This window comes from Cnephaeus nilssonii (assembly GCF_951640355.1).
Source record: "Cnephaeus nilssonii genome assembly, chromosome: 14".
In the NCBI taxonomy this organism is placed as follows: domain Eukaryota; kingdom Metazoa; phylum Chordata; class Mammalia; order Chiroptera; family Vespertilionidae; genus Cnephaeus; species Cnephaeus nilssonii.
Window position 1 is genome coordinate 5,372,536 of NC_137085.1, and position 14,224 is coordinate 5,386,759.

General features: G+C 48.6%; 1 protein-coding gene across 6 annotated transcripts in view; it reads right to left on the minus strand.

The window, feature by feature from the left end:
* Positions 1–1,773: 1,773 nt before the first annotated feature.
* Positions 1,774–14,224, minus strand: part of ODF2 (outer dense fiber of sperm tails 2) — a 31,580-nt gene continuing 19,129 nt past the window's right edge. For 5 of the 6 annotated variants that reach the window (XM_079791382.1, XM_079791381.1, XM_079791383.1 and 2 more), the window contains 9 exons: positions 13,741–13,850; positions 11,905–12,040; positions 8,528–8,638; positions 8,263–8,367; positions 7,259–7,417; positions 5,851–5,951; positions 4,266–4,428; positions 3,704–3,829; positions 1,774–2,949 (listed from right to left, as the gene is read on the minus strand). In XM_079791382.1, the coding sequence (XP_079647508.1) occupies positions 2,761–2,949; positions 3,704–3,829; positions 4,266–4,428; positions 5,851–5,951; positions 7,259–7,417; positions 8,263–8,367; positions 8,528–8,638; positions 11,905–12,040; positions 13,741–13,850 (1,200 nt within the window). In that variant the 3' untranslated portion in view covers positions 1,774–2,760. The other variant, XM_079791386.1, reaches the window with a different exon arrangement.

The following is a 14,224-nucleotide window of genomic DNA, read 5'->3' on the forward strand; positions in this document are numbered from 1 at the left end:
CAAAGTTACATACTGTGTAATCCCATTCATGTGAAATGTCCAGAACGGCAAAACCACAGACAGGAAGACTTTCATTAGCGGTTGCCCGAGGCTGGGGCTGTAGGGGGATGGGGAGGGAAGTGTCTAGTAATGAATAAAGCTTTCTTTTGGGGGTGATGAAAATGTAAAATTCCATCATTGTGATGATTGCACAACGTTGTGAATACACTAAAAACCCACTAAATTATACACTTTATTACCCAGAGCCAGCTTTAATTCGGACCCTTTAACTTTTTAAAAAAGGTTTTTATTGATTTCAGAGAGGAAAGGAGAGGGAGAGATAGAAACATCAATGATGGGAGAGAATCATAGTCTGCCTCCTTCCTGCATGCCCCCCACTGAGATCACAAGGGGTGGGGGGTATGTGCCCTGACTGGGTTCCGTGTCCTCCTGACTCACGGATTGGCCCTCAACCAGTGAACAACACTGGCCAGGCCGGATCCTTTAACTTGAGACTCTCCTTCTTCCTGTCTTATGGGATTAGTTTGAGATAGAAGCCTTCTCTCTGGAGTTTGAAGCAATGCAAAATAAACATTTTTTCATTTTTTTTGCAAACTCTGGACAAAGAAAAACAGAACATTATTATTATTTGGTGCGTTGTCCAGGAAGCGAACCCGAACAGAACATTATTGGGAGAGGTGTTTCCCACACCAGCATTATAAATACCAGTTCCCTGCACTGAGGTGTTCATTAGTTTGATGAAAATAAGAATGAATTATATAAATAGGTATGTACATGGGTGTAAGTTTGCCAACTGTCCTTTCTAGGGAAGGTCTTTCATATATTGTCCATATAAGTTCAAGTCCATTTGTTGTTGTTTTTTGTTATTTTTGTGTTCAAAAAAATTTTTTTTATTTTTTATTGTCTAAAGTTTTACCTGTATTTTTCCCCAATTGACCTCCCGCCCCAAGTCCATTTGTTAAGGGTGTGAAAACAGCTTGGCTTTGTGGCAATGGTGGCTAGTAGTTGTTTTGTCAGAACTTCCTTGGCAAAATTAACAGCTGGAAACGACAGATGTCACCAAAATTTGGGGGTGAGGAAAGGGAGTTTTCTGGTCATGAAATCCAAATGCCTGAGTGTGGCCACTGCCTTTGAGGACATAGTGGAATTCTCTGGAGTTTTGACTTGGGTTACAGTGGCTGAGAGAGAACAAGACTGGATCACCCAGAAGGCTTAATACCAGCTGGAATGAAAAGGTTAAGGTTCAGCACTGTACCAAATTTGTTCTCTCCAAAGAATTTGTTGCCCTGGCTGGTGTGGCTCAGTCGGTTGGAGCATCGTCCTGTACACCCAAAGGTGACAGGTTCGATTCCCAGTCCGGGAACACAAACGCAGGTTGTGGGTTTGGATCCTGGGTCAGGGTGGTGTAGGAGGCAACTGACCAATGTTTGATGTCTCTCTCTCTCAAATCAATTTAAAAACCTTTTTGTTGTTATTATTAATCCTTACCCAAGGATATTTTTCCATTGATATTTAGAGAGAGTGGAAGGGAGGGGGAGAGACAGAGAAAAACATCGATGTGAGAGAGACACATCAATTGTTTGCCTCCTGCACATGCCCTGACTGGGGTCTGGGATGAGCCTGCAACCAACGTACGTGCCCTTGACTGGAATCGAACCCAAGACCCTTCAGTCCGAGGGCCGATACTCTAACCATGGAACCAAACTGGCTAAGGCTGTTGTTCTTTCTTTTAAATACAGGAAAATTGTGAAGAGAACAAAAATAGGCAATACGTCATTCAGAAACCAATTAACATTTTAAAAACAGTCATATATACACACATTAACAGCTAGTGATCTGCACCCCAACAATGAGCAATGCTTCCAGTCATTTCACAAAAAGCGCCCACAGAAGAAACTATCTGGGCCACAATGAAATGAAAAATCTAAAGTTCCATGTATCAAGTACTTTAAAAATATTTACTGGCTCCCATTAAGCATTATACTCAAATCATTTTTAGAAGAGGGATGGGGATGGGGGTGGGTAAAGGAAATCACCCATGGAGTCTTAAATATTGATTATAAAAGCTTTTTGTAAAGCAACACAAATATTTCAAGGATAAATGCATTCCATAGATACAAACCTGGCAAAGAGAAACAAAAATTAATTATCTTGGGATCACACTTTTAAAAGGCCAACTGGACATGAGCCCTTGAGTATCTGTTGTGAAGTGCATGGGGCAAGTGGCCTTAAGGAAACTCTGACATGAGAGGTTTCCCTTGGGCGTGGGAAAACACCGCACCCATGAAATAAGGAGAAGAGGAAGTGAATGTGCTCACAGCCCAGGAGGGGTGGCGAGGACCTCTACAGCTCCTGCTGGCTCGGGTCCGAGAATTTCCTTAAGAAATCTATTTCTAGAAAGAGGGCTGTAGGGGACTGGAGGAAAAAGTCCAGTCCAGACATTCTCTCAGGAAAGGAATGAGCCAAGTCATGGCAAGTTAAAATCTGCATCCCTCACAGTAGTAGATTTAAGGCCTGGCAAGATATTTAAAAACGTTCTTCAGGCAACTCTAGCAGAGAGGAGAGAACTAAGCGGCTCCTGCTGCTTCATGCCCTGCTGCTTTAGGGACTTTCTTGGAGCCAGTAGCTAAGGACAAGATCCTAAACACACACTTCATCACTGGGAGAGAGAGGAAAACCAACAGGCTTTCCAGGTATGGCTTGGCAACTTGTCAGTTCCCATGGCATCAATCCGGGCTCCTGGCCCAAGACAGGCAGGCCTCAGACAGGAGGAGATCTGGAGCGGATGGGAGAGCTGGTCAGGTAGGTAGTGTAAGGACTATCCCCGAACACGTTGGCATAGGACGACTTGAGGAACTGGACGTAGTTCTGCATGCTGCGGTTGGTGCTCTCCGACTGCTCCAGGCGATCTTTCAGGTCTTGCAGCCGGCTCTGGTAGCGGCGGTCAGCCTGTGCGAGGAGGAGGGCACGGGTCAAGTGTGTGAGATGCCCAGCACAGACAAGGCCACAGTGACACAGGCTTTATTAGGGTTGTCAGGGGCTGATGGGGAGAGGATTGGAGACTGCTAATGGGTATAGAGTCTCTTTTTATTTATTTATCTATTTTTTATTATTATTTTTTTTTAGTCTTTTTAAAAAAATATCCTAAACTTGTACAACTCTGAATATACTGCAAACCACTGAATGATGCAGTTTAAATTTGTATAAAAGTGATTATCATCATGGTATATAAAAATGATATCTTAAAGCCTTTAATAAAAAAATAAAAAGGGCCCTGGCTGGTTTGGCTCAGTGGATAGAGCAACGGCCTGCGGACTAAAGGGTCCCAGGTTCGATTCCGGCCAAGGGCACATGCCTAGGTTGCAGGCTCCATCCCCAGTAGGGGGTGTGCAGGAGGCAGCAGATCAATGAGTCTCTCTCATCATTGATGTTTCTCTCTCTCTCTCCCTCTCTCTTCTTCTCTGAAGTCAATAAATTAAAAATAATAATAAAATAAGAAATAGTTATTAAAATAAATAAAATAAAAAGGATCTGCCTGGGGTATCCTTCGGGGATGAGAAAATGATTAGAGAAAAATTAAACCATGTCCTTTTCATAAAACAACAAAACACCTTGCCCTGCAGGTTCCAGGAAGCCAAAAGTTCAATCCACTCCATCTCTTCTGCCCTCTGCCCTCTGCCCTCTGCCCTCCAGCCTGACTCACATCGTCACGGCTCCGCCGCAGCTGGGTGAGCTCAGTTTTGGTCCTGCTCAGCTGGGTCTCAAGATCCAGGATTTTGTTCTGGGCTGCTCGTTCCTTGGAGGCTGCGTGCTCCTTGGTTTGTTCCACCTGCCCAGAAGGAACAGAGGTGGAGGTGCCCCTGACGGTGAACACCTGGCAAGGGGAAGCCTGGGCCACTCCACTCTCCGGTCTCAAGGGCCACACTTGCACCCCACCATGGGGAGTTCTTTGGGGCCGCAGGGTGGGAGCTAACTATGGGGACCACCTCAGCAACCATCTTTACCTGCCCTTTCCCAACACCCCGTGAGTCATCACCACCTAAGATGTGACAAGCCTGTCTGAGTCCCATGCAGGCAACCATTAAATGAGCAATCCTGAGTCAGGTGTCAAGTCCTTCACAATAATTGCTCATTTGATCTTTCTGGTGAATTCACAAGGCAGGTACTACTCTAGGCCCATTTTTTTAGAAGGGAAAATACGCTCAGAGAGATTATATGATTTGGCCAAGGTCACAGAGTCAGTTAGTAATGGAATTGACACTGACCTGCCTCCTAGCATCTTCAATGGCGCTCTCCAACTGTCTTGCCAGGGACCCACATTCCCGTGTTTTCTCCTCCAGCCGCAGCTGGGACTGGTGGATTGCCTCCTCCCTCTTGGCAATCACCTGTAGGAACTCGATATTCTGGGCACTGGTCGCCTCCAGTTTCCTAGGTGAAAGCACTCAATCAGATCCTTCCTGTTCATGCCCATACCTGCCCTGTTCCACCCTGCCAGGGGGCTGCAGCCACCCTGGACCAGGGCTCTCAACACGCAGGGAATCTCCAAGGAGCCACGGGAATAAACCAAAGGAACCTGCTGATCAGCCAGGTGGCAAGGAATGCAGCTGGAGCAGCTGGTTGGAGAGCTGGGTGAAGAGCAGGAAAAGGAAGCAGAGTGACCGCGGTTGTGCTAAGTGTGCACATCTTCATGTAATACAGCAACGGGCAGCTCGGGAAGGTGGGTTCCCTTATTCCCCCCCTTTCAGATGAAGAAACTCAGCCTCAGATGTGAAGTCATTGGCCCAATGTCAGCACAGCTGATAGGCCTGTCACCAAGACTCATGCCCTCACTTCTGTTCACTGCTGCCTCCTTCGGCAAAGGGACTTCAGCTGGACCACTCAGTATCTCGCGTGACCAGCCATGGGCCGCAGTGACCATCCCGATGTGCAAGCACAGTCGCCACTGCACTTCTGGAACATGCTCCACTCTAAGGAGCTCTGCGAGTCCTGCCGAGTCCAGCTGCATGTTTGAGGCCGGCAACGCAGAGGAGAGGTGGGGCCCGAGACCAACTGGTTCAAGTTTCTACCTGTAGGCTGCCTGAGCAGGCACGGCCTCCCAGGGCCTCAGGCCTTTCAGCTCCGAAACAAAGGCTCAAGCCCTCATTTCCCAGACGCTAGACGCTCTGGAAGGCAGGAGGCTAAGCTGCAGCTTTACCAGGCACCAGCTGAGTGACCTTGGGCAAGTCACTGAACCTCTCCCGGAGCTCAGTTTCCTCATTTAAACTGGGATAATACCAACTACACCCTACCTATACTGTACGTCTCTGTTTGCCAGGTAATGTGCTGAGCCCTTTGAAGCTTACCTCATTGAAGACTCCCAATAACCCCCTGTGCTACACTATTTTCCCTACCTTGATCCCTTTCTCAAGATTAGTAATCAGAGGTTCAAAAGGATTAAATAACGGGACCCAAGGCCAGGGCTTCCGATGACTACAGGTGTAGTATTCACCCCTGACTGCCTCCTACGTCCATAAGAGAAGAATCAGAATGCTTCTGGGAAGGGTGATCGGGAACACAGCAGAATGGGGAGGAAATGCCCCACAGCAGCCTGCAGGCCCTGCGGGTTTGCTTGGACCAAGTGTGCCTGACAGGTGGTCCTGCGGGTGGTCTGATGCTGACCACACTGTTCTGGAGCATCACCCGGGCAGACGACCACCTTCCTCTCTCCCACAATGCTTACCACTGCGCTGAAAGCAGCTTTTCCTCTGAGGTCTGCCTAGTACCTTCCAGCACACTAAGCCCAAAGCAGCTAAGCGGCTGAAAGTCTCAGGTCCTAGGAAGAGGACAGAGTTGGAACCGAGTGCCTCTAACCTCTCCAGTTCATCCACCTTCAGACTCAGCTGTTTATTTTCCTTCTGGGAAGCCTGGTGTTTCTCTCTCGCCATCTCCAGCTTGTCCCCCTGATGCTCGATCTAAAATGACAGGAACAGACTGGTTTACGAGAGAACTTCCGGTGCGGCCCTCCCTTCTCCCTGTGACCTGTAATCCACACCCAGGAGAGGCATGCTGCCCTCAGCAGGCATCCAAGTCTCAACACACAACCTGGAGGAGAGAGGAGAGCAGGGACAGGTTAGGTCCAGCTCCCAAGACTGTGGGCTTGCCCACACCCAGAAGCCAGGTTTGATCCTGCAGAACCACGCCGTCGCTTTCTTGATCGGGAGACGCCTCAGTGGGATCCGGGGCAGACAGGAGAAGGCAGAAGCAGACGGCAGGCCCAGGCCCACACGACACACCAGGGAGCATTTTACCAATGACTTGGCCGGTAGTGCTGATTTCATTCTCCCCTTAATTGGGGACAAGTGCAGGCAAGGCAAGAGGAAAGCTATCAATTCTTTCAGGCTGGCAAGTGCGAGAAGTTATCCAGAGGGAGGCTCTACTGAGACCTCAGGCATCTGGGCTGCAAGGCCCTGAGATGCTCAGGTTCAAGATGACGAGGTAATTGAAGAGTACTGGGGACAAGGCTTGGGAACCAGACAGAGCTGGCTGGGTCCCCATCCCTGTTGATTAAAGATCAGCTCTGTGACCTCAGGAAATTCCTTCTCCCTCTCTGCCCTGGGCTGCTTTCTGCAAAATGGGCAATAAACCTTACAAAGTTCCTAGAAGAATGAGAGGATGGTGGAGCACAGGGCATGTGCGCTAGCGGTGGTAGCTACTTTTATTATTACAATGAAGCAGGTCCAGAGAGGGAAAGGGCCTTGCCCAAGGTCACACTGCAGAGGAGAGGCATGTAATTTCTGAGGCATCGTAGGCATGGTTCCCGGTACCCAGAGGAGACTGCTTCTGGGCGGAAGGGAGCCCTCTTCAGGACAGACTCTCAGGCAATGGCTCTGCTGAGAAGGGAAGGCAGCCAAAGCAAGAAAGTGGGAAAAACGAACACCTGCGGCTGGTGCTGTGGGTGCAAGGCTGAGGACAGGAGCAGAGCAGGAAGGGCAGGGGCAGGCGGAGACCTGCAGCATGGGGGGGGGGGGGGGGGTGGTAACAGCAGGAGGGCCCAGCAACTCCAGTGAGTGACGGCTCCTATAACTAGAATCATTTGGTGCGAACACGAGGCATTTGGCACACCAGACTTTTATTTCACAGCACTGATGATAGCTCACTCCTTTCAGAAACGGCAGCCAAGAAAAAAGAAGTGGTCCTCCCATGGGGGGCGTGCAGCTCATCTTGGTAAGCGGGCCCCTGCTCGGGCCAGTTCGTGGGACCCTTTCTGCCAGTCCCTTACCCGGCTGCGCAGATCTGATATGATGGCTGAGAGGTCGATGTTCTTCCTCTCGTAGCCCTGCAGCTGGTCTTGGCACTCTGCAAGCTTAGACTCGGTGATCTTGAGGATGTCAGGCAGCTGCTGCAGGTCAGCCAGCTGGGACTGGAATTGCCTACGTGCCTGGGGTGGGGGAGGAAAAGCCCACTGTTGGGAAGGGCCCAGCTGCTGAAGGGTAAAAAAGTGCAGCCTGCCCTCCCGCAGGCCACTGAGGGTGTCCAGTCATCATCAAATACCACCACCAGTACCCAGGCATTGTGCTAAGGGCTCTATGAATTACTCGTTTAATCCATACAACCTGTGAAGTAGGTGTTGTTTTCCCCATACATGGACCTTAAGGATGAAAGGCTCATTTGCCAATGGTCACTGAGCTAGAGCCAAGACTAAAGCCTAGTTTAACTCCCAAGCCCCTAGAAAGGCAACCACAAAGCTACAGGTAGGGGCAAGGGTAAGAACTCCTGGTCTCAGCCCCCCTGGTATTAATTAACAGGGAGACTGAGGACTAGAGGAGGCAGTGACTTGCCCACGGTTATGCAACAAGTCAGTGGCTGAGCCTGGACTCGGCCCATCTCCGAGGTTACTACTAAAATGATTGTTTGCTTCTAGAAAGCCAAGCCAACTCTTTGGGGAACAGGCTAGGAGGCACATTTTTGGATGGCACAAAATAAAGACAACACGCAGAACGAAATAGGCATGCCTAAGACATGGCATATCTCTGGATTTGAATCCACTTGGAAGCTCCAAGCAGGAGATTTTCTTTTTTAAGAAAGTTGGAGAATGGAAAAAACCAGGAGGGAGAAGGAGATAAAGCATAAGCGAGAAGAGATGAGAGAATGTAGAGAAGGTCAGCCCAGCAATAAGAAACTTTGTTCATCTTTGTTGTCCACACCAGGGAAGATCAAAGGCAGATGAGAGAGACGGATGGACAGAGTTGGGTGGAGGAAGAAAGCAAGGAAGGGGAGCAGTACCGCTTCAATCTCTTTGTTCATCTCATCTTTAAGGATCTTGTTCTCTTTGTCGCAGCGTTCCAGCTGGGCAGCTACCTCATCGGCCTCTAACCTGGTCTTCAACACCTAGGGACCAACAAAGCATCAGGCGGTCTTGGGCAGAGCCAAGTTTTGATGGAAAAAAACCTTTCACACCAAACCCCTCCCAGGAAAGGCCTCCTGGTCAATCTCCCAGCAGCTGAGAGGTGCTGCCCTTACAGGGCGGGGGCACTAGAGAGAGACCTACCTGACTCTTATAGTTGTCAATCATCCCCTCATAATTCTTAGCCGATGCCTTCAGCTGCTGGACCTCGAGGTGCGCCTGATTGAGTTTGTCCTCCATTGGAGCGAAGCTAGCCTAGAAGAGGTGGCCCCATGAGTAACCAACAAGGTTCCAAGCAGGTAATCATCTCACCCTCAGTTCCTACTCCCAGGGGCCAGCAAAGGGAAGCCCCTTCTATTCAAACCCACACCAGTGGTTTTCCTGAGAGGCACCAGGGCAAGATTCCTAAGGTGTTCAACTCAAGTGAATATAGAGACAAATAAGGGACACGTGTTTTCTTGTTCTCATTACAAAAGCAATAATAATCAGTAAAGAAAATGGACATAAGACCAAGAAAAAATGAATCAGGATGCATGATACCTTGGTTTATGGCTATATATTAACAGTTGGGTAGCAGTTTTAATTTTCAACAAGAATGGGACTATACCAGTGGTCGGCAAACCGCGGCTCGCGAGCCACATGCGGTTCTTTGGCCCCTTGAGTGTGGCACTTCCACAAAATACCACGGCCTGGGCGCGTCTATTTTGAAGAAGTGACATTAGAAGAAGTTTAAGTTTAAAAAATTTGGCTCTCAAAAGAAATTTCAATTGTTGTATTGTTAATATTTGGCTCTGTGGACTAATGAGTTTGCCGACCACTGGACTATACCATACTTACTGCTGTGCAACATACTTTTTCAACAATTATGTTATGAACTACTTCTGAGGTCAATAAATGTCCTCCTGCAACCCAAATACTCACCTTAGCAGATGGGACAAAACAAATAGTGTATCTCGATATAATAAAATAATAAGCAGTCATTAGAAGAGATAAAGCTTTAAAAAAAAGACCTAAAAAGACATCCATGAGATATTGTTGAATGAGGAAAGCAGGCTGCAGAATAATGCATGAATGGGTGTGAATATGTATGTTAGTATGTGGGGGAGGGGCCCTGGAAAAATACACATCCACAGTTAACAGAGACCTTTACTTCTATATCACATTTCTGTAATGTTTTACATTTTTACTATGAGCAGATTTTACCTTTGTAATTATAATATCTAAGAAAATACACTTCTACCAATATCACTGAATGGCCACACTACATTACCCTACACAGATATATCATCCTGTAAGTAACTCAACTAATGGTTAGACTTGGTGGCTGTCTTTTTTTGTTGTTGTTAATTCTCACCCGAGATATTTTTCCATTGATATTTAGGGAGAGTGGAAAAGAGAGGGAAAGACAGAGAGAAACATAGATGAGAGAGAAACACATCAATTGGTTACCTCCTGCGTGAGCCCCAACCATGGCCTGGGCCAGGGAGGAGCCTGCAACCAAGGTACGTGCCACTGACCAGAATCGAACCTGGGACCCTTTGGTCCGCAGGCTGACATGACACTCTATTCCACTGAGCCAAACCAGCTAGGGCGAGGCTGTCTTTAATTTGCATTGCAACACCTGCACTACAACAAATACTACTACACTCCCACCACAGTGGCTAAAATGAGGTCTGATGTGTTGTGTTGACGAGGAGACATGGAGCAACTGGCTCTCACATGTCCCTGATGGGAGTGTAAATTTGCACAACTAGTTTCTTGTATAGTAATATGTACCAAAGCCACACTTATGCACACCACCAGATGACCTGGCAATTCTATTTCAAGGTATAAAACCTGTAAAAATACATGAAATATGCACATAAAAAGATGTTCTATAACCCAAATGTCCATCCCCAGTAGGATGAATAAATTATGGTGCAGCCATACTGTATAGCATTGAGAATGAATAAACTGCCACACACAACGTGGATAACTTTCACAAAGCTAGGCACAAAGTTCAAAAACAGGCAAGCTAATCTGTGATGACAGCAATCAGGATAATGGTCACCTTCTGAGGGGGAGTTTGTAACAGGCAATGTCACAGGGGTGCTAGTAAGGTTCAATCAGGGTGACTGATGGACATAGCGTGTTCATTTTTGTGTGGTGTACTTACTTAAAATCACTCTTACTTAACAAACAGAAAACATGACTAAAAAAATAAACCTAGCCCAGCTGGTGTGGCTCAGTGGTTGAACATTGACCTATGAACCAGGAGGTCACGGTTCAATTCCCGGTCAGGGCATATGCCCGGGTTGTGGGCTTGATCCCCAGTAGTGGGCATGCAGGAAGCAACTGATCAATGTTATCTCTCATCATTGATGTTTCTCTCTCTCCCTCTCTCTCTGAAATCAAGAAAAATATTTTTAAATAAATAAACCTAGATGCTACTGTCCAGATCAATTGAAACCAAGATCAAACCTGGCTCTGAAATGTCAACCTCTATTCAGGTGCCTCTTGCCCCTGGCATGCGAGGAGGATATATGGCAAGTGGTTATGAGCTAGAGCTCCAGACCCAGACTCAGGTTCAAATCCCAAGCCAACACTTCCAACGGTAAAATCTTGGCAAGAAACTTGACCTTTCTCTAAGCCTCAATTTCCTTATTCTATAAAGTAGAGATAATAATCACATTAGAAGGTTAAAGTGAAAATGAATTCATGTGGAGGGGTCCCCTAGGAGAGTCAGTGTTAATGAACCTCAAAGTCATGTCTACTGCATGTGACCTGCTGAGTGTCATGGTAGGCATTTTACACGCATCACCACATTCTCACAAGGACCTCATTTCCTCCCACTAAGGAACTGCAGCAACCAAGGATGAGATGTCTCACCCAGGTCCCGGGGCTAGTAAGAGGCAGAGGCCGGACTTGCATCTGGGTAGTAGGTCTTAATTTAAATCTCTCTGACATTGCTCTTACTTTTTTTAAAAGTTGATTTCAGAGAGGAAAGGAGAGATATAAACATCAATGATGAGAGAGAATCATTGATTGGCTGCCTCCTGCACACTCCCTACTGGGGATCGAGCCCTAACACAGACATGTACCCTTGACTGGAATCAAACAGGGCACCCTTCAGTCTGCAGGCCAATGCTCTATCCACTGAGCCAAACTGGTTAGGGCCGAAAGTTGTTTATTTCGAGGTCACCCCAACCTAAATTACTAACTCAGTTAAAAATAATTTATTTCCTGTGGTATTATAATTGTGTTTTATAAGTTAGCTAATTAAAGCTCCATAGGGTCTTCTCGTCTTATTTTTGTATTCCCGCCTCTGCACGGAAGTCAGTTTCACTGATTAAAAGTAATAGACAGTAAAACCCTCGTGTGGCCATTCATACGAGCTCTGACTCCAGGGCGCCTTAATCCCTCTGCTCCCTCCAGGCCCTGTGAAAACCGCCATGGTCATCTCTGGGGACCAACCAGGCGTGCCCAGCCATCAGTCTCTTTGCCGTTCCCTATCTGGCCCAGCCCCAGCTCTCAATACAGACCTTCAGCCTCTCATTCTCTAGTTTAAATGCAGAATACTCGGCAGTCTGCCGGTGTAGTCTCTCCACCAGGCTGTCCCGGTCTTCCCGCATCTTCTCCTCCAAGGTTTGCTGTTGGTTCACGAGATCCGTCACTCGGCTGGAAGGTCACAAAGTGAAAGCGGACCGGGAGAGTCAATTACATAGCTTCTGAGGAGCCCAGGTCTTTGTGTGGAGTGGGGTCAAGTGTTCCTACCCAGGCCATGTCCCACCTTCTGGCCCCTGCATGCTCCCCAATATCCACTCTGAGAAGCAGCTGTATGTCCTGCCCTGGCATTCCCTTGGATCCCACTTCTGATAACAACCTTCGAGATTTGTCTCCCATACCACCCCCTCGAAAAGCCTTCTCCATCCTGACTTCCATGAGGCCGAGACACTTCCTGAAGACAAGGACCAGAGACTTGATCCCTTCCCAGCTCCTACAGCATCCCCTGCATCTCCCAGCCAATCAGGCCTTAAAGTCAGGACAGAACTCCCGGCTGGGTGGTCAGGGATACCACACCCTAGGCATGCCTATCCCTCAGGCACACATCACACTGAGGTGCAGTATCTCCCAGTCAAGGACAGGTGTCATGTTAGCTTGTTCACATGTGCGAGCATTCACCTAGCTCAGGCAAGAATGGCAATGAATGGATATGAAACAGGGAGAGAAGTCAACTCGGCAGGCAGCTGCCCACCTGTGCTCGAGCCCTTCGCCTTCCCCTCACTGAGCAGGGCAGTCATCCAAGCCTCAGAGCAGCACTGGCGCTCACAGATGCTCCTCGTCCATCTTGACCACAGACCCAATACAGAACCTTTCTATGCTGTATGTTCTCAGTATCGATCAATTATGGTTCAGTCAGCACTGACTAGGCCCAAGCAAACACATCACGTTGTTTTACCTGGCAAACTCCTACTCACCCTTAAAAACCCAGTTCAGACTTCCTTCCTCAGGGCATCTCTCCCCTGTACCATATATCCTTCTATCATAATGATCTGATCTGTTTTCTCCCATTAGATGGAGACCTTTCTGAGAGCAGCACTTGGCATAGGGGCTGGCACATAGCAGGGTCTCACGATATGTTCGTTGAAGACAACAGAAGACGCTTCCTCAGGGAAGACCTTCCTGACCTGGAGACCAAGTCAGTCCCCTGGGACCTGTCCTCGGCCCGGATAGTCCAGGCCTCTGCAGCCCCATCGCCCCCATTTGATTACAGGTTTGTAACCTCCATGAGAGCAGAGAAGCATTTGCTGTTTTTACTGCTGTGGCCCTAAAGGCCAGCACATGGCCTGGGATATAGGAGATGCTCAATATTTTTAACCGAGTGAACACATGAACACAGCTGACACTGAGAATGACTGAATAGTCACTGGAGAGTACACAGGCCATAACTCTGACGTACTGACTGGTTGGCAAAACAGCAGAGACACAGGGATTACCAGCCATCCCATGCCCCAGAACAGGAATGAGGTGCCCCGTGGGCCTGTGCCCATTGCCTGTGGTGTGCAGATTAGGACCCACCCCAGGCCCAGGGGCTGCAGTCAGGCCCAAGCCTCTGTCAGCAGAGAAGCCTGGACCCAGGACTGCTTGGGGGGCAGGACCGTGGGTACTGGGGCTGGAACCAGGACCTGTGGTCCAACCGGAAAGCCCACCTCAGGGCTGCCCACATCTCAGTCCAATGCAGCCCTTGACTGGAGGAGACCAAATGGCAGCCATGTGTGTGATGTGACTGCCTCGGGTCACCAGGCTCCTCCCACCTGCGTACCCACCTCCCTCAGCCAGCCCGCACGCCCTCTGCCCTCTCCCAACACAAGACGTACTCATTCAGGACAATAATTTCCAGCTCGAGGTCCCCCTTGTCTTTCACAACTTGGTTGTAGCGGCTCCTCCATGACTCCAGAGTGGATAAAGCTTCAGCAACATAAAGATCCTGGGAACACGGGACAGCAGGGCCCATCAGCCTGGTGTCAGTGGTAAGGCCAAGGGAGCTGGGGGCTGGGTCACCCTGGCCGGCCCCCGACCCTCCCTCCTGCAAGCCCTCTCTAGAGAGCACCGAGAGTGACGGGGAGGCCAGCTGTTGCTTTTAGATTTCCAACAGTCACATGCACCCTGTTTGCAAATCCTTCCTTAATCATCATTCCTACCCACAACATTGAAGTGGCTCAATTTTCCAGTCATCTCCAGCCAGCCTTCCTTTATCACCCTTTACCCACTTAATCCCCCGCTACCTCCCTCTCCCCCAGCTCTCCATCCCATCAGCTCATTCACCCACGCCAGTGCCATTTCCTCTCCATTCACCCACCA